The sequence below is a fragment of the Pipistrellus hanaki genome (assembly GCF_964339955.1).
Source record: "Pipistrellus hanaki genome assembly, chromosome: 2".
Classification (NCBI taxonomy): domain Eukaryota; kingdom Metazoa; phylum Chordata; class Mammalia; order Chiroptera; family Vespertilionidae; genus Pipistrellus; species Pipistrellus hanaki.
Window position 1 is genome coordinate 173,600,551 of NC_140504.1, and position 25,141 is coordinate 173,625,691.

A 25,141-nucleotide genomic window follows, 5' to 3' on the forward strand; every position below is an offset into this window, starting at 1 on the left:
TCCCTCTCCCTTTCTCTTTGAAATCAATAAAAAAAAAATATATATGCTTAAAAATTGTTAAAAAGAGGGACAACAGGGTTAGGAGACACCTCAGAGCTCATCTTCTCATAGCTTCTTTAGGTACCCTAAGCCTCTCCTTGCCCAGAGCCTGATGGTCAGAGCCTGGGCTTGCACACTGTCAGGGACAAAAAGCACTCTGCCACTGGCTAAGCCGAAACCTGGCTCTCTGGCTCCGGTTCCATCCTGCGGAGCTCAGGAAACTCAGTCTGCACTTCTCTCCCCGTGGGACAGGTCCTCTTGGCTAAATAGACAGCTCTTCCTCCCTCTCCTGCCACCACCCTCCTTCCTCTATGCTAACTACCTCCAATGCAGATGTGCCCTGCTCTTCCCCACATAGTCTGCTTTCTCCTGTGCTTTGACAGGGGCTCATGAGTGCTTTGGTCTTAAAGATAAATAAAGCACCCAGGGAAATCTCCCTGCTCCCTAGAGAGAGGGAGTGGGTGTGGGACCTGGAAGAGGGACCGTCTCCCTCTCTGAAAACCCCCAGGCAGAGCGGGACTGGGAGACAAGCTGAGGCAGAGCACTGCCCTTCCTCCTTCCCTTAGGCTGGAGCACAAGAAGAGGCATCCTAACCTTTTCCAGCTCCCCGAGGAGAACATCCTAGAAGTGTGGTCTCTGCCAAGGGTTCTAAAGCCTTTAATTTGATTTTCCTCACACAAGCAATTGTTGTAATTATTCTGATTAGGAATCATTACCTAGTACAGCCTCTGCACCCGACAAGCACAATGCATCCAGCAGCAAGCTGCAGTGGGGCAGGCGGGCCCAGCCGCACCTCCTGGAGGAGCCGACAGCAAACAAAAGCCATCGATGGGGAGTTCTGGGTGAGTTAATGAAGTGCTCACATGCCACAAGAAGCCAACGCTAAAGCTAAACAAAAACACCTCTAGTCCCCGGGGCCAGTCCCACAGTGCCACAGCTCAGCCCCCCTCCAATGCAACGTGCCCAGTGCAGGCTGGCCAGCACTGGCCAGCACTGGAAAGAGTGGGGGCTCTCTGCCAGCCTCCTGGCAACACTCGGACATCTTGTCAGTAACCCTAACGGGAACAGCTGGAGATGACAGATCAATGGTTCAATACCCTCAACAGCATGTCACTGATGTGACAGCAAATGTTATTCTAATCAAGCCATAATCATAGTCAAATTACACAGCCACATTCTCAGGAGGGGCGGGAGAGAAAGGCAGCGGGAAGAGATCAGAGGTCAGGAATTAAAGGTCATTCAACCTACCTCCAGCACTTGCTGCAGGCTTGGCTGACCATCCACCATGGCTTGAATAATCCCGGTGAGCTGAAAGGAAAGAGAAAGAGCCCATGAATGGAAAACTCGAAGCTGGAGTTTCTGTTTTTCCTTTTCTTCCTGTTTTTATCCTCCTACTGTAAAGAACTCTGCCCTGCACTGCTTTAGGCTGAGAACCTGGCAGAAGCTTTGGGAATCAAGCCCCAGGACACACTGTAAACTTCCCGACAACATCCTTCCCTGAAATAGATCCACATCTCCCTGCTGATCACAGGGTATGTTTCATACCTGTTTCAGCTTTCATTTGCATGTCTTTTGTGTTCCATAGGCTCAATGACTCCTCACAAATTTCAGTCTAAAGTAAATCACCTCCAAGCTCCACAGAAGCTTCTGTCAGACTTAGGCAGTAACCACATAGGACAGGCACACTTGGTTCCAAGTCCGCCCCTTCTCTGGGCCTCGATGCCCAGCATTTCCCCACTTAACAGCAGTGGAGGTCCCACAAGCTCCACCCTGGAGCCTCAATACCAACTAGCCAAGCAGGAAACAGGCACCTTTCACTGATGGGGAAACTCGGGCAAAAAGGCCTAAGGTACAAACCTGGTCTAGAGAATTTCTGACTCACGGGACTATGCTCCACCGAGGGCAGGCTTAGGTTAAAACAAGCTTACTGCTTTGTTTTGTTGTGTTTTGTTTTGTAGTAAAAAAACACACAAAAAAACAACAACCCTCAAGCAGAGACTAGAACATATCACCTCAAGGACCTGAGGCAGGAGGTCCGCATCCACAGAACAGGACTCAGCTGGAAATCACCATGCCCACTGTGCCCCTGGCTACTTCCAGAGACAGCAGCATCGAAGGTTCGCTTGGATACTTCTTTTTATTTTTTTTAAGTGTTGGGGGTGCAGATTAAACTCCAATTAAACTATAATTACATTTAATGAATACCAAATACCCAACTCACAGAAACCGCTGGCACTAAGAGGGCAGGTTATTTTCTCACAGTGACTTACATGGAATGGTAATACACACCTTTCAGGGAAGGAATTTTCATTTTAAGAACGCTGAGTTCCTCTAGGTGGGTTTCTGTAGTTCATCAAGTCATTATTAGGTGGTATTTTAAGGAAGTGTAAGGACACAGCCACTCTATTTTATATTCCAGAAACTGTTTTTATATTAATCTGTATTTTAATTGGGTAACAGCTGCTGCCTACAGACTTCCCATGGTCTAAAAGGAAAATAAATTAGAAAGATTAACTACACTGTTGTTTCAAAAGGCTTTAACCCACAGCATGCCCACCCGGCTGGCACCTCCACACCCTTTCCTTGCTTGGGAGACCAGAGAATTGCCCAGCAGAGGGAGGGCTGAGCCAAGGAGAAGAACAGATGGTCTACTGAGGGCTGGGGGCAGGGAGGAGACGAGCCAGGGTCAGCAGCTTTAAGCCTGGAGTGCTAAGACTCCTCTGATTTAGTCAACAACTATTCATGGAGAGCCTACACTGCGCTGGCCCCATTCTAGGAACTAGGGAGTCAGCAGAAGAGGAAAACATGAAAGCCTTCACTGGATCTGTGTTCTTTTTGGCAGCCCTTTCCTATGCCCAGCCCCGCTACCACCCAAAGCATGTACACCTTCCAGAGCCCACACTGAGCAGGCAGTTGCCATATTTTACCTCAGCATACAGGGGCCAGAGTCCAGAGTAGACCTGTTACCAACTCCAGTTCCATATCCAGATGACCGACTACCGCCCATGTACCCACCACTGCCCTTTCTGCCCAGCTTCTCTCCTGCTTAGTTCTTCCAGGACCGAACTCCATCCCCAAACTTAGAGCTCTGGGTCAGGACTATCCTGGAAGAGGGCCCACAGCCATTCTTACTTCTTGGAAAGCTGCAGGGTCTGCGGGCCAGTCTCATCTCTGGTCTGAGTTTCTGGGACAAGGGAGGGCTACTCCTTCTCTTGGCTCCCTCCAAGGGTCACTCAGATGAGCTCAATGCCGAAAGGCTTCCGGACACACAGAAAACCAATGGCACCCTTGCCAAGAACCCTCCCTCCTTGGAGACGGAACTTAGGTCAGCATCTGTGTACCCCAGAAGCATTTGCTCTGGGCCCTAGGAAAACCCCTGGCTTGGGAGAGAAAAATCACTCTACCAAAAAGGAAAACCAGGCGCTGCTCTGTGGGAGCTTCTACAGACTAGGCCCACCTCTTTCCACCGTGGAGGTGGGGGAGGGGGCTCTAGGATCCTGGGGCTTTCTCAAACTCTCCCCAGTGGTCAGTGATCCTAGAATTACCAGTTTGAGAAGAACCTAGTGAGCTCAGCTCCCTCTGTCTCCATGCTTCCCATACCACACTTGTGGTCCAGCAAGACAGCTTACAGCTGACTTCCCAAAGGACTTGACTCAACCCCAGAGACACAGAGGCTAGAGCTCTTGGTTCAACTAGAGGCAGTCTTCCAGGGGGAGGCCTCATTCCCCTGTATTATTAATTCCTCCAAGGATGAACTATTATCTTTTCAGCTCTGCCAAGGCACTGGCTGAAGAGGGAGTGAAATTAAGAAAGTTAGTCCCTCTGCCTGATACTGACAACCAGTAAGACACCTGTAAGACTTAGACCACAAGCTATTAGGGAGAGAGACAAGAGACAATTTAGTAGAATAATTACCAAGAAGTTCTACCTTAGGCATAACTTAAATCTTTCATGCTACAGTTTAAGCTCATTTCCACTTGGGTTAATAGATATTTGTAAAAAAGCTTTTGCATCCTCACAATGAAAGGTACTAGACCAAAGCCAAGTATTATTAAGCTGAGAACCAGAGCTCACAGGCTAAACAGAGCTCAAAGACCTTAACCACTTAAAGCAGGAGAGGTGAGAGGAAGAATTAATGTGTGTTCTGTGGCTCCTTTCACTGAGGGATTACAGATTAACTCCCGCTTCTCCAGACTCGGAAACCACAAGGCGAGGGGCTTTTGACCCTGACTGATAACATGGCTGGTTACTGAGATTCCCTACCCACACAAGGGCTTTGTCCAGGAATGAGCTGGCTTCATCGCCAACACTAGCAACTGCAGGAAGCAGCCCAAGACACTTGGTGCCAATAGTATGTCAGCATCCAGCACTTTCTCCTTTCACAGTTTATCTCCAACACAATCGTATTCTGACACCAAGACAGTTTGTTGATTACATAAGCACTTGTCTCTGGTGTGCAATCTGATAATCAGACCCACTCTTTGTCCTCAGACAAAAAGACCAATAAATCTCACCCTTTATAAGTACAGGTGAAAGACAAAGCCCTTTACTGGCATTTAGCAAAATGGGTATTTTTCTAGTTTTTTTTTTTCCACGACAATGACAATGACAAAAAAGACTGCCCATGGTCAGGGACTGTGTGGCAGTCCAGCTGCTGGTGTCAGAGATCTAATGAGCTGGAGCAGAATCTAGTGATAGGGATAGGGCTTGGGAAGGAATGAAATATATCCCATCCTACCCCTGTCAGAACCATGTCTCCAGGCTATCAACTGAAAGTAAGAAAGGACCTCAAGGCCAGTAACATGTTCATCACACAGAGAGATAGAGTGTCTGTATGGGGGCTACAGACTCACCCGAAGCAGAATCCCTCTTCCTTCTGCCAGTACTGAGCCTATCTCCTTCTCCCCAATACTAGCATGTGCTCATGTGTGTACTCATGTGTCATTTGTGTGTACACACACACACACACACACATACATACACACGCCAGAGTTCTTAAGAACTTGTGCATGATAGAAAATCCTACCAGAAGAGCTGCTTAGGCACAACCAGGAGCTTTGGGATTGTTCCTCACTTACTAATGAAAGGGTCCCTCTAGCTGGAAGGGCAATTACTGCCAGGTTGGATGAGGTCTGAGAACAATGGCCCCATCCTGTGTCCATGCCTCTCTCTGCATAGCGGTTCCATATGGTATGGAGACAGGGCAATATTTAGATGATCCAAGGTTTTCCAAAGACTTTACTTCTCAAAAAAGCAAGTCAGCAGTACAGTTACTCTAGGAGAGGCAAGGTGTGGTCGAATAACTCCTTGACAATATTAATCCATTTAAGGAACATGTATTAAGTGTTTGCTTGGTACTGGGCCCTAATGATGGGACAAAGATGGATCAGATCTGGTTTCTGCTCACTGAGTTTAGTGGGGAGACAAGATAAATAATTACAGTTGAATGTAAATGATCAGTGTATGTTGGGGTGAACACAACCCAACCTTCCCTGAACACAGTCTTAGGGGACAAGCAGGGCTGGGGGAGGAGAGAGGGAGCATCACCCAGGCAAAGGACCATCATGTGCAGAGGCAGACTGTGAGGGGGTGACGTTTGGATGAGGGAAGTGAGGGGAAGATGAAGCTGGGAGATATGAGGCTGGACAAAAAGGCAGGGACCATGTCAGGGAGAGTTTTGAGCTCTGGAAGCCTGCCACACTTTCATACTCACAATAAGGATCTCCCAACTCCACCGTGCCTACTATCGTGTTTCCCCGAAAATAAGACCTACTTACAGGTTTCCTTCTGAGTGAAATATAAGGCATCCCCCCAAAAATAAGGCCCTCTCTAGGCTAAACATGAAAGATTTGGTCCACTGATTCTGAAAGAAATGGAGTCACAAGAAATTCACAAGGAAATTCAGGAATTGGATTGTTATGATGATGTTCCAGAAAATGATGACATGATTGTCATTGAATAAATGAATAAATTCTTGATACTGTAGGATTCACAGTTTGTCTGGTTTGTGTTGACAACTACCGTACTACCGTACTGTATACAGGTAATAAATTTCCTTTATTTTCATTTAACAATAAATGTGTACCGTATTCTTCTTCATGGAAAAATAAGACATCCCCTGAAAATAAGACCTAGCGCATCTTTGGGAGCAAAAATTAATATAAGACACTGTCTGATTTCCGGGGAAACAGGGTACCATCCAAATGAAGTATATATGTCCTTGAGTGAAACTTTCTAGAAGTTTTCATCATAATCCAACAATCCCTCCCCACTCAAAAAAAAAAAAAAAAAAAAAAAAAAAAGGCAGCAGCCCTACTCTAAAAAACCCCCTTTCCCAATACTATCGAGCATCTACTCTTGCCCAGGCAGTGCCCTGCTCCAGTCCTAAACAGGCAGCACGCTTGACAAATCTGGGCCTCCTTGTCTATGCCACGCAGCCTTGCCGGAGCTGGATCCCCCAAGGGGAAGTTACACACAGAGGGGAGGAAGAGAAGGACAGAGGATACTACACTTTCAGGCCCATGGAGGGCTCAGGTAACTAGCTATTGATAATTTAAGGAAAGTTTTCCCTTTCCTCCTCTAAGGAAGGGGATTTTCATCATCATTAAAATGTTGATTTTTCAAAAGGGGCAAAAAAGACAATTGGTATCCTCTGGTGGCATAGGTTATTCCCAGGGAAAGGGGGGGGGGGGGAACAGTAGACCCCAAAAAAGAGAAAGAACCTCAATGTCATTAGCTGGAACAACAAAAGACTTGAGAGACTAGACACCTTGGCAGGCGGAGGCCCACCTGAGTCAGACAGCAAACACTGGCATCGAACCCAGGAATGGCCCTCTGAACTCCATATCTGGGCCCTCCCACCATGGCAGGCAGGCCCTTCCCAGCTTCCTCCAACCAAGATAGTTTCGGGGTTTCTCAAGAACTTCATTCCTCCTGTTTCACTCATATGTAAAAGTTGGCCTCTAAATGAAGGCACAAAGTCTTCATGTATCCAGCCCCAAATTCTGAAAGGATTCTGGAAAGACTCATGCTCCCCCATCACCTCTGTTACTACATATTCTTGACCATTCTTGTGATTTCACCACAGCCTGTGACCACCACAGAGCATAACAACTCATCACAGGGGAGAGCAGGCACAAAAGGCTCTCCGTATAGTCATGAGTCAGAACTCTTATGGGGGCCTCTCTGCCAATGGCTCATTTGAGCCTCCAACAAGCATATTTAAGATCTCGGTTTCCCAGACTGTAAAATGGGGCCAATGTTAGCCTGCTGACAAGGTGGCTGAGTACAGTACCAGCCTAGGACAAGGATAAGGACATTTCCGCCTTGGCCAGGCTATGCTCATACCCGCACTGGATTGCCCTTCTCTTTCCTCGGTGATGGTGTGCTTCCTACAAACTCAACTGATGTTTCACATAGGGCTGTTTTCCTCAGGACAGAGAAACATCACCAGAAAGCTAAGAAACCCCGAACCTCTCCTTCTAAGAAGCTGAAATCTTCACCTCCTGTCAAGGGATCCTAAGGGAAATCAAACTGAAAGAATCTGAGCCCAGAAGCACCATCCTGCTCCTTGACTCCTACTGCCCAGTCACCAGGAAGGGTAGGGATTACAAGAAAGGGAAAAGTTTGGGGAAACTGGGACAGATTGTTCCACTGTTCTCCCTGGATCTCCAGTGACCAGAGTGGCCCAAATGGAGTGGCAGACTTTGTAAAGAGCCAACTGCTGGGTCCAATGTGCACCAGCCTTAACTGCTGATAAGACCTAACTTTCCCTAATGAGCCTATATACCAATGACCCAAAAGCTCCTGCCCCAGTGGCCATTGCTGCCACCTCCAGGGCCCTTACCTCTGTGCAGAAGGGAGTAAGCTGTGGATGGATTACGGGCTGGACATACATGTGAAAAGTAGACTCAATCTCCATGGTCCGGCCATTTAGCTTCAGGATGGGGAACTCGATGATTTCCTGGAATGGCAAATACACATTAGAAGGGTTTGTTTGTTTTTAAATCAACCACCCTAATATATAAAAAGCCAGGGGCTGTCACGACCAACCGAAACAACTGGATGGACGACTGAACACAGGCTGGGTGGGGTGACGAGGCCAGCAGGGGGGTTAGTGAGGGACAACCAAATGATTGAAGAGCAGGCTGTCTGGGGCAAACAGGCTGGCAGAGGGGCGATTGGGGATGACCAGGCTGGCAGGAGGCAGTTTAGGGGCCATTAGGCCAGCAGGGGGACAGTTAGGAGTGACCAGGCCAGCAGGGGGGAGGGGGAGCAAGGGGCATCTAGGTTGGTGCGGGGGCGAGGGGGCAGCTTGGGGCAACCAGGCTGCGTGGGGGGGGGGGGGGGCAGTTGGGGGCAACCAGGCCAGCAGGGGGCAGTTAGGGGTGATCAGGCAGGCAGGCAGTTGAGCAGTTAGGAGCCAGCAGTCCCGGACTGTGAGAGGGATGTCCTAGATTGGAGAGGGTACAGGCTAGGTTGAGGGGACCCCCACCCTCCGTGCACGAATTTCATGCACTGGGCCTCTAGTTTCAAATAATAACTCAGAGTTAAGAATGAGGGAGTGTTTTGAACTCATTACCTCCTGCTAGGCCAAACCAAGACTGAGATGATGCAAACTCAGTCAAGCCCTAACCCTCCCATTGTGAATACGCTCACAGGTTCCAGGGACTGGACACATGCCCCATACCTGTTGTCTCTGGAAAGGAGAAGGTAGACACTAGTACAATCTGCCCAGTTTCCCCAAGTGGTTCACTGGAGCCCCTAAAAGGAGGCCTTTACTTCCCCTGAGCCAGGTCCCTACCCTGGAAGGGGCCTGAATGTCCAGCCATCAGACCGATGCACAGGCTCCTATATATGAAGTTTAAACAGAGCTGAGGAGTTTCATTAGTTTTTACAAAAACAATAACAACAAAACATAATAAAGCCAAAGGGGATAGTAAAAAGGCAAAAACTGAGTAAGAGTAATAAGAGCTAGTGCCTCCCACCTTTCTTTCAGCAAGCCCTCCCCCTAGGCAGCTCGCCCTCCCCAAATCGCTTAACCAGCCCTTCCCAGTCCACTGGAATGTAATGGAAGAGAAGGAGGAGTGACAATTTGTTTGGTGTCTCCAAGATTAATTTGAGTCCGTTATTTAATAGAGATGCACAGCACCAAGGTCCTGGTGTGCAAACAGGCTTGCAGAAGGCTGGCTGTGCAGCAAGCCTCATACATCGCTCCTGGGAAGGGAGGAATGCACTGGAGGGGGGGAGAGGGCAGGAGAGAGCACACACGCACCAGAGAGAAGAGGGAAGGCGCGCAGAGAGAATAAAAAAAATTATTGCTTTTTAATATTCAAAAACAGTTTGCAAAATTTAATCAAAGCAGAGGAAAAGCTAACATTTTTACCACTTTGACATTTTTATTAGCGCTTTCATAAATTTTTAAAACATGAATGGAATTAGTTTACAACACAAAAAAACTGCCCTGAAAACATCTGGAAGAGACAAATAGGAAATAATAAAAAAATAAATAAAAGCAAAATCCTCCGAGTAAAATTAGCATGTGGAAAAGGCCTCCACTGCAGAGAGCGAGAGTGTGCGAGACAGAGAGAGAGAGAGTGCGCGAGACAGACAGAGAGAGAGAGAGAGAGAGAGAGAGAGAGAGAGAGAGAGAGATCTGCCCACCCAGTGGTCCCAGCAGTCAGTTCAGGAGCATCCCTATCCCAAGTCCCCCATTCTGGAGAGAACCTTTCCAGTATCACTAAAATCAAGGCAAACTGGTTCTGTCCAGGGACAGCCTGAAGAAGCAACAGTGAAGCGGTTGGTACCTGGTAACACTCAGAAAACAAGCACAAGGAAAGACAGGAGAAATGGCAATCTCCAGGGTCGCCAGATATCCTTCCTCCAGCTCCCTAAACGTACTCATTATTATCTGGCTTATTTCTAAAGCACCCATTTTTATCCAACACAGTACAGCAGAAATGAAGACCAAATCAAGCCAGTCAGATTTCATGTTGGAGAAACTAAAAAGGTTCTGGTTGCCTGGTCTCTCTGGGGTGATCCCCAAAGATGGGAAAACTGACAGGAGCCCCTCAAAACAGGAAGGAAGGGAGGCTGCAAGGCTGAAGCCAAGGGGGGACAGAGAGGAGGCCCAGGCTGCTGCTTAGACTGGGTGATGCTTCTCCTCTCACATGTTCCCTAATTCCCTGGCCTCTCATTCTCCGCAACGCACTACAAAACTGGCCAGGTGGAAGAGTGTTATGCTAAAAAACAAAGTTGAGGCGCACACACACACAACATACATATTGGTCCTTCTGAAAACTCAGATCTCCAAAGCCTCCAAGAGCCAACTCTGGGGTGGGGCACATCTGAATCAGGCTTATCTGGCTCCCAAATTTCTAATGTATCTTTCATCTCCCAGTAAGCAGAGAAATACTTTCCCAAGAAAAAGAGCTCCATAGCCTGGTGAGTTTGACTGCCCTGGTGTCTCAGGAAACAAATACAGCCAGCTCCTCCCTAACAATGTTAGCTGGACCCACAATGAAATTTAACCTGTGACACAACTGTACTTTTCATTTAAACTTTCATTTTGAGAGAAGCAGTATTTGGAGACCTGCAGTTTGTCCTGCTAATAAAGACAAGTGCTGGGACCTTTAAAGATGTCATTCATCTCTGGCTTTTATTAAATTCAATTTTCTTAAGCCCGTGATACATTATGAAATTAGGGGTTGACATTCCTCTGGAAACAAAAATATATATATCAAACACAAAGAGGAAAAAACCCTCTATTACCAAGAATTTATGGCTTAAAGTTTATCTCTTTTCGTTTTTTTACAAGCACGTGGCTTGTTTTAGATATCTGAAATGTTATTATGGATCTAAATTTCATTAGTATTTATTATAAAACAGTAAGCGCTTCAGCTCTTGTTCTGACCAGCGAGCACCGAGTCAATATCCCCAGTAGATTCTCTGAAAACTTGGCCTGCGGATTTCCCCATTGCAGCTCTGTCTTCAAACTTTCCTGCTGCTGGCTTCTTCACCCCTGGGGAAAGAGAGCCAACTGAAGTGCTTATAGTTATTATCACCCTTCTAGAGAGGAGGAAAAAGTCAGCCTCAGCTCCATGAAAAAAGAGGGGTAACTCACAGAGGTTACCCTAAAATTATAGGTTGATCACATTAATTTCAAGAGCTTATGAAGATGTGCTTAAGTGCCAGCTCGAAAGTTATTTAAAACTTACTCCTTTCCCTTCTCCTTTTCCCTCACTCAATTTCATCATTCCCTTAGAAAGATGAAAAATGATGAAAGAAAGAAGTTTTGTTTTTTTGTTTTTGCTTTTAAGGATTATTGAGTATCTGCTTGTATAAAGGTAGTGCCAGGAAGGAAAGAAGAACCATTTTGCACTTACCAGCCCTCTTCCTCCCCTATTAATAGTTACACAATTCCTTACATTTGCATTCAACTAAACAGCCTGAACATCGACTGTGTGCAAGACACTACAGGTGTTGGAGCGGGATTTAGAATTAGGATGTAGTCTCCGCTTTGGAGAAGTCTGCAGACTAATGAGCAGGACAGATACATGGACAAATAATGAATAATGCACTAAGATAGGTATCTTAGAGGAGGAACATACCAAGTGTCTGACTTTTCAGTTTACAGTGTGCTTTTAAATATATTTTCTTATTTTACCCTTATTAATTCTGGAAGATAGGTCATATCATCATCATCATGAGGTCATACACTAATACTATTAAACACCTACTACAATATTTACCAGGCAGGGGCTAGGTGTGGACACAGGTAAATAAGTGAGATGTGGCCCCTCTCTATGAGGTGCTCAGAGTCTGGGCATCCTTGGAGAGGTGGGGAAAATGAAATCATTTCGTTCCTTCCATCTATTGTTTACTACGTGGCAGACACTGCTAAATGTTAACAGAATGATCTCAAAGAATCCCAACTACTCATGAAGTGGGAATCATTATTATCCCTATTTTACAAATAAACGAAGGCCCAAAAAGAAGCTCTCACTTGCTCAAGTTTTACTGCTAGTTAGGGACAGAGCTAGAACTACAAATGGAGAAAATGAGACTTAAAGAGAATAGGACTAACAACTTTCAAAATTTGAAGGGCCAAGAAAGATTTGATTCTTTTAGTCTTTAGGGAGCTCAGTCCTAGGAAGAGAGATGGCTCTCAAGTTACCCGAGCAATAAACGTGGTATCCAGGCAGAAAGTCCTAGCGGACTGCTACCAAAGAGCCTCCACTATGGCTGCCGTGACACAGATGATGGCATGTTCCATGCTCGGGGAGGGCAGGAACCACGATGAAAGAAAGAAGTTTGTTAGATGAAAGATATTCAGTTTGCATCTCTAGCACCCAGCTCCATTCTAGCATGCAGACTTCACTCCCAACTTTTTTGTTTGTTTTTCTTGTGTGGTTTTTTGTTGTTGTTTGTTCTTTTAATCCTCACCTGAGGGTATTTATTTTTCCATTGATTTTTTAGGGAGAGTAGAAGAGAGAGAGAAAGACAGAGATAAATAATGATATAAGAGAAACACATTGATGGTTGCTTCTTTCATGTGTCCTAACCAAGGCTGTGCCAAGGAGGATCCTGCAACTGAGGTACATGCCCTTGATCAGAATTGAACCCGGGACCCTTCAGTCCACAAGTCGACGCTCTATCCACTTAGCCAAACCAGCTAGGGCCACTCTCAACTTTTGATGAGTAAACATATGTAGGAGCTGATAAATGGCAAGACAGAAGCCAAGCTCATGGCTCTAACTGAAAACACTCTGCTTTGACCAAGCTCTCTGTAGGACCAGAGAGGTGATCTACCTAAGGTGACAAAGATGGTAAGCCAGAATTCAAACCCCAACATGGAATGCTCCAAAGCACTTTCTATCTGATCCCCTGCCTCTCATCTCTAAGTGGCTTCTTATCCTCCCTCAACTGCTAAAAACCACCAATGTCCCAGCTTTCTGTTTGTCCAGACCAAGGGTTTCCTGGAACACAGGACTTTCAGGGCTAAAATTGGGACAGTTGGTCACTCTACACCATCTAGAAGTTGCCTGCACCACTAGCTTGTCAGAAAGTAGGGCACCATAAACCCAAAAAGCTGATGGTAGATGGGAACTGGCCACAACTTCACACCTAAGGACAAAGCCTTAGAATGTGAGATTTTCAAAGTATCCATGGTTCTAAACCAATTATATCTGCTGTCTCCCTCAATAAAAGGACAGCTGCAAATCTATTTTTAAGGGAGGGAAGACAGAGAGAAGTAAATATTCTCTCACCTTTTTAAGTGAGCAGAGGAGGTTTAAGCTGGAGTAAAGGTTCTATGTAGCTGCTTTCTAATTGCTCAACTAAGAACCTCAGATAAACTTGATGAGCAACAGCATTTCAAATGACATTTCACACCCACAATCTGCAGGCTACAAGAAATAAATGTATAGGTTGCTCACAGGGTATTCAAACTGCCTTAAACTAAAGTGTCTGTAGTGATAAGATTATAGTTGAATTTATAACAACAACAAAAGGATTTTAAGCTGGAGGGACTTAAGTGAGACTTAAGTTGGAATTTCTCGACAATGGGACCGAGGGTTTAATAGTATAGTGTTCTTACAGACTTTTAACCAAAGTACAGATTCTCTTTTGCCTGAGCTGATGGTTCTATGGTCCTTGTCTGTTTTTCATGGGTTCCCCCTCTCAACCCAGGAACTGCATTCCCTCACTGTACAGACAGTAACAGCTACTCTACCCCTTCCCTCCATCTTCTGAAGAAAATTCCAAAAAGCGTATGCCTCTCCACAGAAAGTCTTAATAAAATCCAAAAATAGCATCACACCACAAGGCAGGATTTATCCAAATACTTGGTTTTGGGATCAAAGTCCCATCCATGCAAAGGCAGGTCTTTTCTCCAAGGGATCAAGGAGCCTCCTGGCCACAGTGAAGAGGGGAAGCTGAGAGGGAGAAGTGAGGGCTGCACTGGGCAATGAATGGAGCATGGTTTGCATAACAGTTTCTTCTTTGGGGGGAAAAATACATTTTATGCACAAGGAGCTTATTTCTTAAACAAACACTCGTGGTTTTGATTTACACCACAGCCTGCTCCTAAATAATTTATGGCGGGTTAAATTTATTGCCGAGCCCTGGCTGGCTGCAAATTCGAATTGCCAAATAATTAGATTTTAGGGCAAAGCTTATAAATTACCCGTCGATTTGTCCGGACTTGTTTGTCAGTTGCTTTGTGCTTCGGGTCATCTTTGGCATTTGGCTGTTTGGGTTTTAATTGCTGATTTACACTTTGACAGATGAGAGCTGATGCTCGAAGTTTCAGGACAAGGAAGGGTAAAGAAATCGGAGCTTTAAAGGGCTGATTTTTCACCTACATGTCCCTCTTTACCCATCCCCACAGACTACAAAACATTTAAATGTAGAAGAGGCCGAAAATGAATACCGCTATTTTTTATTGTGAGAGGAACACAGTGAATGATAATTTACTTTTCTGAAATCTGAATTAAAAAATATATATGTCGTTCCAATAAATGAAGGAAACCAAAAGTCTAGAGGTGTGCATGCCCATGTCTACCTCTACATGCACATGACTCTGGATCTGCCTCAGCTCAGACATTTTTAGATATTCAATTGTAATAACTTCAAATATTAGTGTCTCCTATGAAGCCCACCCTTCAGGGCAGCAAACAACCAAATAATTTATTTCAAGCTACCTGTGTACCCACAATTTGTCATGAAATTAATTTAAGCCAATTTCAAGTTTTGTGCAGGAGAGGTCGCTGGAGGCAGCACTAAGGGAGGGCATGGAAGTGGAAGGATGCCAAACCCAACTTACCATTCCACTGAAGAAAACAAACAAACAAAAGCCTTCCTGGGTAGTGTCGGACTCTGTCCACTATGTTGATAGAGGGCCTGCAGGCTCTTCTCTGTTCCCCGGAGAAGCAGGGCCTGCCTCCCAGCCACCTGCTGTACTCCAATAGCTTACTATGAGGCCATGAGTCAGAATAATACTAGTAGTAATTCTACTAATAAGAGCTGACACATATAGCTGTTACATGCCAGACACAGATTGGTATATTGTTAACCCCATTTTGCAAATAAGGCAAGTGAGGCATAAAGAGTAAGAGTGACTTGCCCAAGGCAAGCCATATTGCTAGTAGGTGGTGGAGACTAGTCTCAAATTCAGAGTCCAATTCTGGAGTCCATGCTCTGAACCACTATGTTCTCTATATAGCAGTGGTTCTCAACCTTCCTAATGAGCGACCCTTTAATACAGTTTCTCATGTTGTGGTGACCCCCAACCATAGCGGTACAGCAGCGGTTCTCAACCTGTAGGTTGGTTGAGAACCGCTAGCAGGGTCGCCTAAGACCATCGGAAAACACAGATATTTACATTACAATTCATAACAATAGCAAAATTACAGTTACGAAGTAGCAACAAAAATAATTTTATGGTTGGGGGTCGAGGCATTAGGAAGGTTGAGAACCACTGCTATATAGCTTCTCATTTGAACAGAGTCTACCCAACTCCACTCACTTTGGAGGTCCAGATGCCACATTCTGGGACCTGGGCATATGCAGCCAAAGCCTGTTCTGTTAATCACCTGACAAGGTGGAGAAAGGTCATGCAACATGCTTGAGATCACAAGAATAATCGGAGGCTTGGTTAGACAAAGGCCATTTTTCCCCAATCAATGCAAATACAGTAAGATCCACTAGCTGGGGGTGAGTAACAGGCGATCAAGACAGGACCAGGTCTATTCAAGCAGACAGAGGGTTCTGATCGTGCAACTTGAATAAGAACCCCGAGAGGCTGGCTGGGCTTCAGGAGGCCCTGAACCACAGGAGGCTCAGGAACCCCATCCACAGCTCCAGGGGCAGCAAAAGACTACATTCCCATGAGGTGTTTCATAGATTCCCTCTTCTCGGTCCACACTTGACAGCCAGATGCCAGGACTGAGAAATGTCCGAGCTAGCATGACAGATTTTTAAAATCACTGACTAGTAAAGCAGGCAATACACAGACTGCCATCCTGTCCACAATGTATTGAACACTTTTCTCACACATTGACTCGTTTGATCCCACATCTCTGTAAGGCAGGCAGGAATGACTGCCCTATTCTATAGAGGAGAAAGCTAAGGCAGTCAGTAGTTCTCAACACATGCTCCTTTACAGGCAGCATCCCATCAACGGAGAACTTAATAAAAATGCAAGTTCCTGACCTCTACCCCAGACGTTCTGAATCAGGAGCCCTGAGGGTAGGGCCAGCAATCTGTGTTTTAATAAGCCCTGGAGATGATTCTGATGCTCGCTGAAGTTTGTGCAATATCCTGAGGTACCAAGCTGGGCACTCCTCACCAACATCACCAACTATTACATTCCACACCATCATCATGAACTTCGAGGCTTGCCCCAGCACTGTTTCTCTAGTCATGTGAAAGTAGACCTTATCAAAATGACATATTTTATCCCATTCATCAGTCTCTGACTCCTCCATCCTCAACTAACTACCAGTCCCTTTCAGTTCATCAAGTCTCTTTTCATTCAAATGCTGCTTGCTAGTGCTGGGGAGAAAAACCTGTGAACAATGCAGATAGTCCCTGGATTCCATTTCCAACACCATAATCTCAAGCCATGATTCTCAGTTTGCATCACACTTTTAGAGAGCAAGATTCCAAGCTTTCTGGCCAGTTATCATCCTATTATGTAATCACCATTACCTCCCTCGCACTAGTCAATGGCCAATTAGTTCATCAAACAGATCTTAGAGGAGTAACCACCTACATCACCACTAAGGAACTCACCTAAATCAGTTCTTGTGTATATGGATCTTCAGCTCAGAGCACCCCATTTGCAGCAACCCTATGTTCCACACTTCACTCCTTACCAAATCTCTTAGCACCACTGAGTCCCAGGAGCCCACTAGGACCCACAGGAGCTATGAGCTATTAAGAGCATGGTTCTCAAGCTCATTTCTTTCCCAACACATAACTTCCCTCCGTCATCACCTTAGTTCACCCCACTAACATCTCTTTCAAATAATGCCTCCTAATCAGTTTCCCTAAGTCCATTTTTAACTCCTTGGAACACTTTCTCCTCTATTCCCATGAAATCTGGCCTACAATGTCTATTTTCGTTTCTTCCCTTCCACTCAACAATACATTCACACTTCCTATTCTGGCTCACCAACTTTGGCCCCAACCTCAATGTGAACTCTGCAAGTTCCTTTCCTTTCAGCAACTTCGGCTTTCCCACTAAGAGCCTCTGCCAGCATTCAGTCTCAGACCAAGCCTTGGCTAGCAGAGCCTCCCCAGGACTAGACCTGAGCACAGCACTGGAGCAGAAGTGGAGCACTCATGTAGCAGATCTGTTTGCTGCCCACAGACCAAGATCCTCCACTGGCCAACTACATACAAGGATGGGACTAAAACAGCAGCTCATCCCAAGGTACTTCTTCTCCAGATTGAAAGATTCCCTGTTGTCTGTCTCTCCCTCCAGAGTCTACTTGCCTCCTTTTTTATTCTCCCACCACCTAACAGGGCTTTGCCTGTAGCAGCACTCAGTACACACAAACCCATCTCTGCCTGCCCCATCCTGCTCACCCTTCTGCTGCAGACCTGCCAGCCTGGGGGGCTCGTGTCAATCTGGGAACACACTCTTATTTCAGGCTTTTAGGCAATGACTCAATTTTCACAGCTAGGGCTCAAAACATCACATGAACGTATGACTCTGGCAGCTTTTAAAGTATTGTGAACACCCAGGATAAAAGAATAAAAAATAATCATCCCAATGGCATCTTAATCAAAATGATGTAGGATCCTTTTCCCCAACAAGACACAGAGATGGAGAAAGCATCTCCTAACATCAGTTTCCTTGTGTCAAACAACTGAAATCAGTCTACAAAGTAAGAAATGTAATCAATACTGGGGAGAAAAAAAACAAACAAGACAGAATGGGGGAACAGGGAAAAATGAAGCCTGTGGGCTTAATACTCCTCTGGATTTCACCTCCCCATCACCCCTTCCTGACCTGCTGGCTTTCTCTCTATGGTTGGGTACCTGTTGCGGCTACTCAGAGGGAGAGCGCAACCCCCACCACCCCCCTCCCTGTCATCTCTGCTGCAGCAAATCCTCCCTAGTTACGCAGGCCTCCTGCCTCTTCATTAATCCTTCCTTCCCAACCGTTTGTCTGTGTGAAGGGTATAAACCTCCCTGATGTATGGAGGGTGGGTCTTCTTGAGGGATGCCTAACAGATCCAGATGCAAAAAGCCAGTACTTTCGGAGGTGGGAGTGGGGTGTCTTGTCATTATCCAGCCCTTGCTTCTCTCTAGACCCAGCAGCCCAACTCAGTGCTGCCTTCAACGGCAGCTCAGGCATCAGATGAAACCGCGATGAGGATGTCTCAGGGTCTCAGCGCCTCAGGTCACATATTTCTACAGACCTTCACCCTTTTTGCCCCATTTTATTGGCTAAATTCTCTTAAACCTCTTCTAGCCTTTGAATTCTCACTCATAGCCTCCCAATAAAATCTTCTAGCTTGAATGTGAGAAATACCATGTAACTAATACAGATAAACCTGCTAACCAAATGGTGAAATATTTGCCAGGTTCAAAGTCTTCATCCTCGCTCTTCCTCATTTTCCATATTCCCATAGACAAGTCTGCAATTTAAGTCAGTGTTTTCAGACGTAGGTCAATCCCTCCTGGCTGATTCTGTGAGTGCCTTTTACAACAATTCTGAGAAGCCCACCCTCGCCAGCCTCCTAAGTTTCTCTTACCAGGAAGTCTAGGCGACCCTTCTCTACACTGCAAGCAGGGTTGATCAATCGCCTCCCTTGTGCCCCACTGTACTCAGGACTTACCTATGTGATCGCAGTTTTCATACTGCTAAACGGTGTCTACTCTCCTCAAATATGAGCTCCTTGAGGGTAGGGACCATTTTTTAGTTGTCTTTATATCCCCAGAATCTAACATAGAGCTTGAAGTTGCTATCCAGTGTAAAAAGAGGCATTTTCATTGCTTCTTAGATTATAATGAGGTCCTCCCCATTCCTTTGCCCACTTCATTGGTTTTGTCATGGCCAACAAAAACCTTAAAAGGCAGTTCAGTGTAGTTTACCGTCCCTGATTTCATTCACCATTTGTTAATGGCCCTATTCTTTTAGAGCTCTTGCCCACCACCAACCTTATTCCAGTGTCTAACAAAATCTGCATTCCAAGAGCTGTCTCAGCCTTGGGGAGGCCCCCAGGATAACAAGAGGCTGGGAGTACGGAGATAATGCTTCTTGATTTTCATTAAATTATGTGGTGATTTTGTTACCAGTGACTCAGTGCTCCCAAGGAAAATTGCTGGTCCCACTGTGAGAATAAACAAGTAATCTTTTCTGCCAAAGAAGGGAGTTTAGGCAGCTGCCATTTTGGCTCCCGTGACTTGCAGCTCCCCTGTGGGCCACCAATTTGAAACAGCAAAGGTCAACCTCTTCCTTTAAATTAACCAATCATGAAAGACTGTGAGCCTAAGCTCTGTGACCAGTCAAGAGTAAGGGACAGATCATGTGCATCAGAAATAAAAAGCCGAGCAGACAGCCCGCTCAATGTGCCCATGCTCCCAGACCATGTGCGTGCGCACCCTCCTGCAGAAGTAAAGATATTTGCTTTGCTGCCTGGCTCCCCAGTATGCTTTGTTTTCTACCAGGACCCCTGAATTTCGGGGCTTGTCTTATTTCTACCACCACCACTAGGCAACTCCATAGCCTAACTACACACCAGGGCAGCTTAAAGGCAGAAGGTAGAGAAGCTTCCTGAATAACGCAAATAAACGCACGTTGATCATGTACCACCACCATGCATCAGTTCTCCACTCCTTGAGATGTATATTTTGCTTCTACATTGCTATCTCTGCACCAAATAAAGAAGGGGCCCTTGGGCTTTCACATGAAATTAAAATAGGGCCAAGATGCAGACACAGCCAGTGCTTTTTCCCATTGAGGGAGCAGTAGCGGGGAACCACAGTGGTAGTCAGGGGGAGGCCCAATTCGCTGAGGGACCACCAGAAAACAGCAGGTGGAGGAGGGGGCTTTGCGAGGGGGAGGAGAAAGCGCCACATTTATGGAGGCAACAACAAAAAGGACAAAAGGGGCTAGTAAGCTGTCCCATTCCCACCGCCATCACAGGCTACCAATAGAGGAATTCATTTATAGTGACCCTGGAAGAAGAGATGTGTTAAAGCAAAGATATAACTAAAAGAAAGGCAATAATTGGTCTGATGGGCAGGGGAAAAATTATTCCAGGAGTCGGGAGCCTGTGCAAGAACACTTACGGCTCACATAGTCGTCATAATTCAGCGCCCTCAAGCATTTTGTGCTCTGCTTATGGTGTTAACTTTAATGTCTTAACATATAACACCATCCACACTAACACAAAATACTACACACGCCAGATGAGGCTGAGTTATAGTTGCTGTGGGAAGCATAACTTTGAATTTCCTGATTTTGGTGCATTTAATCTCAACCATAATGTTACATTAATGTCGGTTTTGCATTTCATTTCCCAGTTTAGAAGAATAGCGTCAACGCCTTCGCCTGTCTGCACGGGGAAAAAAGTGCAGGCTGCCGGGGGCCACAGGCAGACAGACCACAACCCAACAACGGGGCTCTCCGGCTAAAAGCCTGGCCCTACCCCCCCCCCCCCCCCCCCCCCACACACACACACACACTTGGAGGAGCTGCAGCCTAGCTAACCAGTAGGAGGGGAGGGTGTGTCCTTTTTGGGGGGAAACTGCCTTTCTGTCCACTTGGTGTGTGCAGGAATCAAGACCAGAGAGAAAGAGAAGCTGAACACAGAGCCAGGGCAATATGTGTGTCCTGGGGTGGGGGGATCCTGCCTTTCAGCCTTGAATGGAGGAGAAGGGAATCAATATAATTTAATTTGTAGAAATCTCAATCAATTTCCTATAAAGTTTTATAAGATGTCTCTCTCACAAAAGGCTAATAATGATATGCCAGCTCTAAGTCATACTGAAATTCCCCAAATGCCTCTCTTCTATATTATTCATTCTCATGTCACCTTCCACCCTCCCCACCCTACCTTCCCAAAATAACCCAGCACCTGGACAATTTTCTATAAAAAAGAAACTCCTTTGCTCAGAGTCCTAACTCAAAATGCAGATGGAATCTCGTTAAGGTTTCATAAAAAAAAAAAAAAAAAAAAAAATTTAAAAAAGCCCCTGTGGACAGACCAAACACTAGAAAAACCCCAACCCCAAAGGTCATCTTTCTCCAAAGTCACAGCACGAATACAGATGAGAAGGGCACAGTGAGCAAAGCTGCTACAGAGCAGTGAGGAAACAGACTATACCGGGAGGCTGGATGGCCAGAAGGAACGCAGGGAAGGAGGGCAGACAGCAGCCAGGATGTCTGATCCCCAGAGCAGGAGAGCTGGGCTGCCCATCCCTGGCCACCAGGACAGCTCAGGTTACCTCCTCCTCTCCTCCTGCGGTGGACTATACCTTGTTTTTCTCACTTACATTTGCTTTGGTCTTTTCTCAACAGAGATGGTGAGAGAAGTGCCCGCAAGTTAAAGATGCACAAGTTAAAATCCCACCAGAACTTTCAGCTGCTCCCTGGTCCAGGAGTTACAACCACCACCATTCCACGCACATCCACACCAAAATGGGCAGCACGAACCTCTGCAAGCAGAATAAAGGGACCACGATTCTCCCAAACCTACTTCCATATCAAGAAACAATTCTTAAAGCAGGAAAGTAATAGTATTCCTCAAATTTAGAGTCTATGTAACATCTTCAACCATCCAAATTAAAAATAAAATGAAAAAACGTCCTCAAATAGAAGTCTCATATTCAGCCAATACCTATTATGTTAATCTGAATTAAAGTATGTAAGACAAATAAGTGAAAAAAAACAAAAACAGAAAGCAAAAGCCTACTACTGGCAAACTGGCCACTCCAGTCTCACCAAACTGAACAAAGTACAAAAATAACAACAAAAATGATGACAAATGGAAAATACCATGCTTTACTATGTTTATAAATAATATTGTTACTCACCCAAGTACAACAGAGTTTACAACTGTTAATTTTTCATAGTGGCATTCCTTTAGGATAGTCCCAAGTTGATTCAGACACAGATGAGAGAATGAACCCAATGCCAAGCCTCCAGATAGGCTCTGGCCAAAAATGTGTTTATGACACACTCCCATAAGAATCAGAAGTGTACTATGCAGAGGCCTTCAGTATGGAAAGTTCTTGGGAGCCAAGAAGGAGGGGAGCTGGATGGGTTCTGATTCAGTCCCAAGCCCATTCCAGGAGGCATGCAGACTTGCCCAAAAAGTCTCTCTGTCAAGTAGACAGCAATCAAGCCATTCAGAGAGAGCACTAGGGAAGGCTGTTCTAACTGGCACACCATTTCCTAGTGCTTTTACTGTCACTACTAGAAGTGGATTCTCATTCCAAGTCTGAATGTTTCTGCTTCCATTTAAATTCATTTTTTTTTCTTTTTGTCCTTATTAAAATGAGGAGCAAGTTATTATCATCCTCCTTGGAACAATTACTTCCCATATGATGAATTTATTTAGTCTGAACAAGAAATCAGTCACTAAAACCATATTCAATTTCTTTTCTTCCTGAGTCTTATCTTTGTGCCTCTGATGATTTTTGTTCCTCTTATCCTGAGCTTTACCAATTTCTCCAATGCCCTTCTTGACCATTAGACCAAAATACCACAGAGGCTCTAATGAGAACCTGACCTATGATGACCTCAGTGGAAAGATGCTATCATACCAGGGACTGACAGCTTCTCTAGTCCATCTTCTAAAATTCTCTGAATCCTTTCAGGATCTTGTTTCCTGCAAACTTTAGGGAAAATTTTTGTTTGTTTTAAGAATAAGATGGAGGCTTTAAGTTGCCCTCCTACATAATAAAAGGGTAATATGCAAATCGACCAAATGGCATAACAACCGGTCGATATGACGCACACTGACCACCAGGGGGCAGACACTCAACACAGAAGCTACTGACCTGGTGGTCAGTGTGCTCCCACAGGAGGAGCACCGCTCAGCCACAAGCGGGCTGACGGCTGGTGAGCGCAGCAGTAGCAGGGGGCAGGAGCCTCTTTGCCTCCGCAGCAGTGCTAAGGATGTCTGACTGCGCCTTAGGCCTGCTCTCTGTGGGCTCCCAGACTATGAAAGGGCACAGGCCGGGCAGAGGAACACTCCCCTCCAGGTGCACAAATGTTGTACACGGGGCCTCCAGTTAACAATAAGTTTCAAGTCTTTCCTGAGCTGCCCATTCCTTTCCCGAGGCTGGTTCAATGGGTAGTCCAGCAGAGCTGCCTGGCCCCAAACTCACTTTCCTACCTGTTGATCACAGCATTGTAAAGCTTAATGAAGTAGAGATGCATTACATTTATCACTTGCCCTAGATCCACTCAAATCCATCACTATGTCACGGCAAGAAGTTAGATTGATCTGACAGGATTTGCTCTTTTTCACAAACCCATGTAAGTTATTACTCAGTACCCTCTGCTCTTCTAGCTGTTTGTTGATTGATTATCTGACGATCAGGTCAAGTATCTTCTCTGGAATCACAGTAAACTAACGGGTCTATAATTTCCAAGATCATTCGTATTCCCCTTTTAAAGATAAGCAAGACAGCAAATGCTTCTTCCTGAGTTCTCTAAAGCAACAGCTAATGCTTTGCTAATAATGAAGCAGGGCAGCCAATTCCTTAAGTGCCCTTGGAATCACATCATCAGGGTTCATTGATTCTGTAGATAATCTTTAATCAGGCCCAGATCCCGGTAAACAGCATGAAGCCCTAGCTCAGCCTAGATCTGAAAGGCCTTGGTACCTAACTTTAGGAAGGAAGCTGGTGATACAGGCGATTTAAATCTGTACTGTATTGCAATAAGTGAATTTAAAAAAAAAAAAAAAAAAAAGAACAGTACCCTTGAAAGAGAGATGAAAGGTGAGATACTGACAGACCTTCTTCCTTTGGTAGGACCCTCTGTAGAACAAGGGAACAGAGCTACATAATTATCTGAGCTTATAATCTTACCGAAAAGTTCAGAAATAAACATTCGTTGGCATGTGCCAGGAGGAAGAAAGCAGTAAAGGCCATAGGGAGGTACCAAGCAATCATGAGGGATAAACTGATATGCTATAGGGATGTGTTGGGTTTCAGACTCTATACCAGGAAGGGAAATAATATAGTATATTAGGATATGGATCCCTGATTCCAGCCTAAGAGAATCTACATAACCAAAATCCTCACACACCATCCAGGCACACCCACCACAGAATTTCCAATAGTTCTGGAAGGCAGAGGAGAAGACCCTAGAGCATGGACTGAGAAAGTAAATGTGGCACAGGTAGCTTCCCAGCTATATTTCCTTTTGCTCCTCAATCTGTACCTGTCTTCCCAAGGTTAAGTAGGTCTGATTCCACTCCCCCAAAGGCAGACACTACTTTAAGGGAGAATAGGAAAAAAGAAAAGGAGAAATGGGAAGGAAAAAGGGTTCTGATATCTGCTTTATGGAAATTCTAAAGAAAGAACACCTTCATAGTGGTAGGGGTATTAATCATGAGAAATGGACCCAGTTTATCTCTAAACCACATGTGTCAAACACAAGGCCCGCGGGCCAAATCCAGCCCGCCAGGCCTTGCAATGTGGCCCGCACCGTGCTGTCATCACTGCACTCCGCTGTCAGTTTATGACATTGTCAGTTTATGACTGTTCAGTAAACCATTCGGCCCGCGATTTAGGCTGGATTTTAGATTTTGGCCCCTTCTCTGATTGAGTTCGACACCCCTACTCTAAACGGACCCTATCCCTCCCTAGTGCCTGATGCCACAGTCCTCCTATCCCCCTTCTTACTATTCCCAAGATCAATATGTCTATGCATCCCAGAACTACACACCTGATAACCCAGGCTCAGAGGGAGGAATTACAGTCCTAGAGCCAGGCATACCCAAGGTCTCCACGACATAATGAACTTCCTATCAGCTCCCACTCATTCTTCTCAATCATTCCTCCAAAGCAAACAGCAAGCACTCCAAGATTACCCAGCATAGGTGCTCCTCTGCTGCTAATCCAAGCT

General features: G+C 45.6%; 1 protein-coding gene across 10 annotated transcripts in view; it reads right to left on the reverse strand.

Moving 5' to 3' along the window:
- The window catches only part of ERI3 (ERI1 exoribonuclease family member 3), a 124,836-nt gene that overhangs the window by 83,868 nt on the left and 15,827 nt on the right, over window positions 1-25,141 (reverse strand). For 9 of the 10 annotated variants that reach the window (XM_084874684.1, XM_084874686.1, XM_084874691.1 and 6 more), the window contains 2 exons: window positions 7,886-8,002; window positions 1,288-1,347 (listed from right to left, as the gene is read on the reverse strand). In XM_084874684.1, coding sequence (XP_084730810.1) covers window positions 1,288-1,347; window positions 7,886-7,960 — 135 coding nt within the window. In that variant the 5' untranslated portion in view covers window positions 7,961-8,002. Of the gene's footprint in view, window positions 1-1,287; window positions 1,348-2,328; window positions 2,525-7,885; window positions 8,003-25,141 lie in introns of all 10 variants that reach the window. The other variant, XR_014794187.1, reaches the window with a different exon arrangement.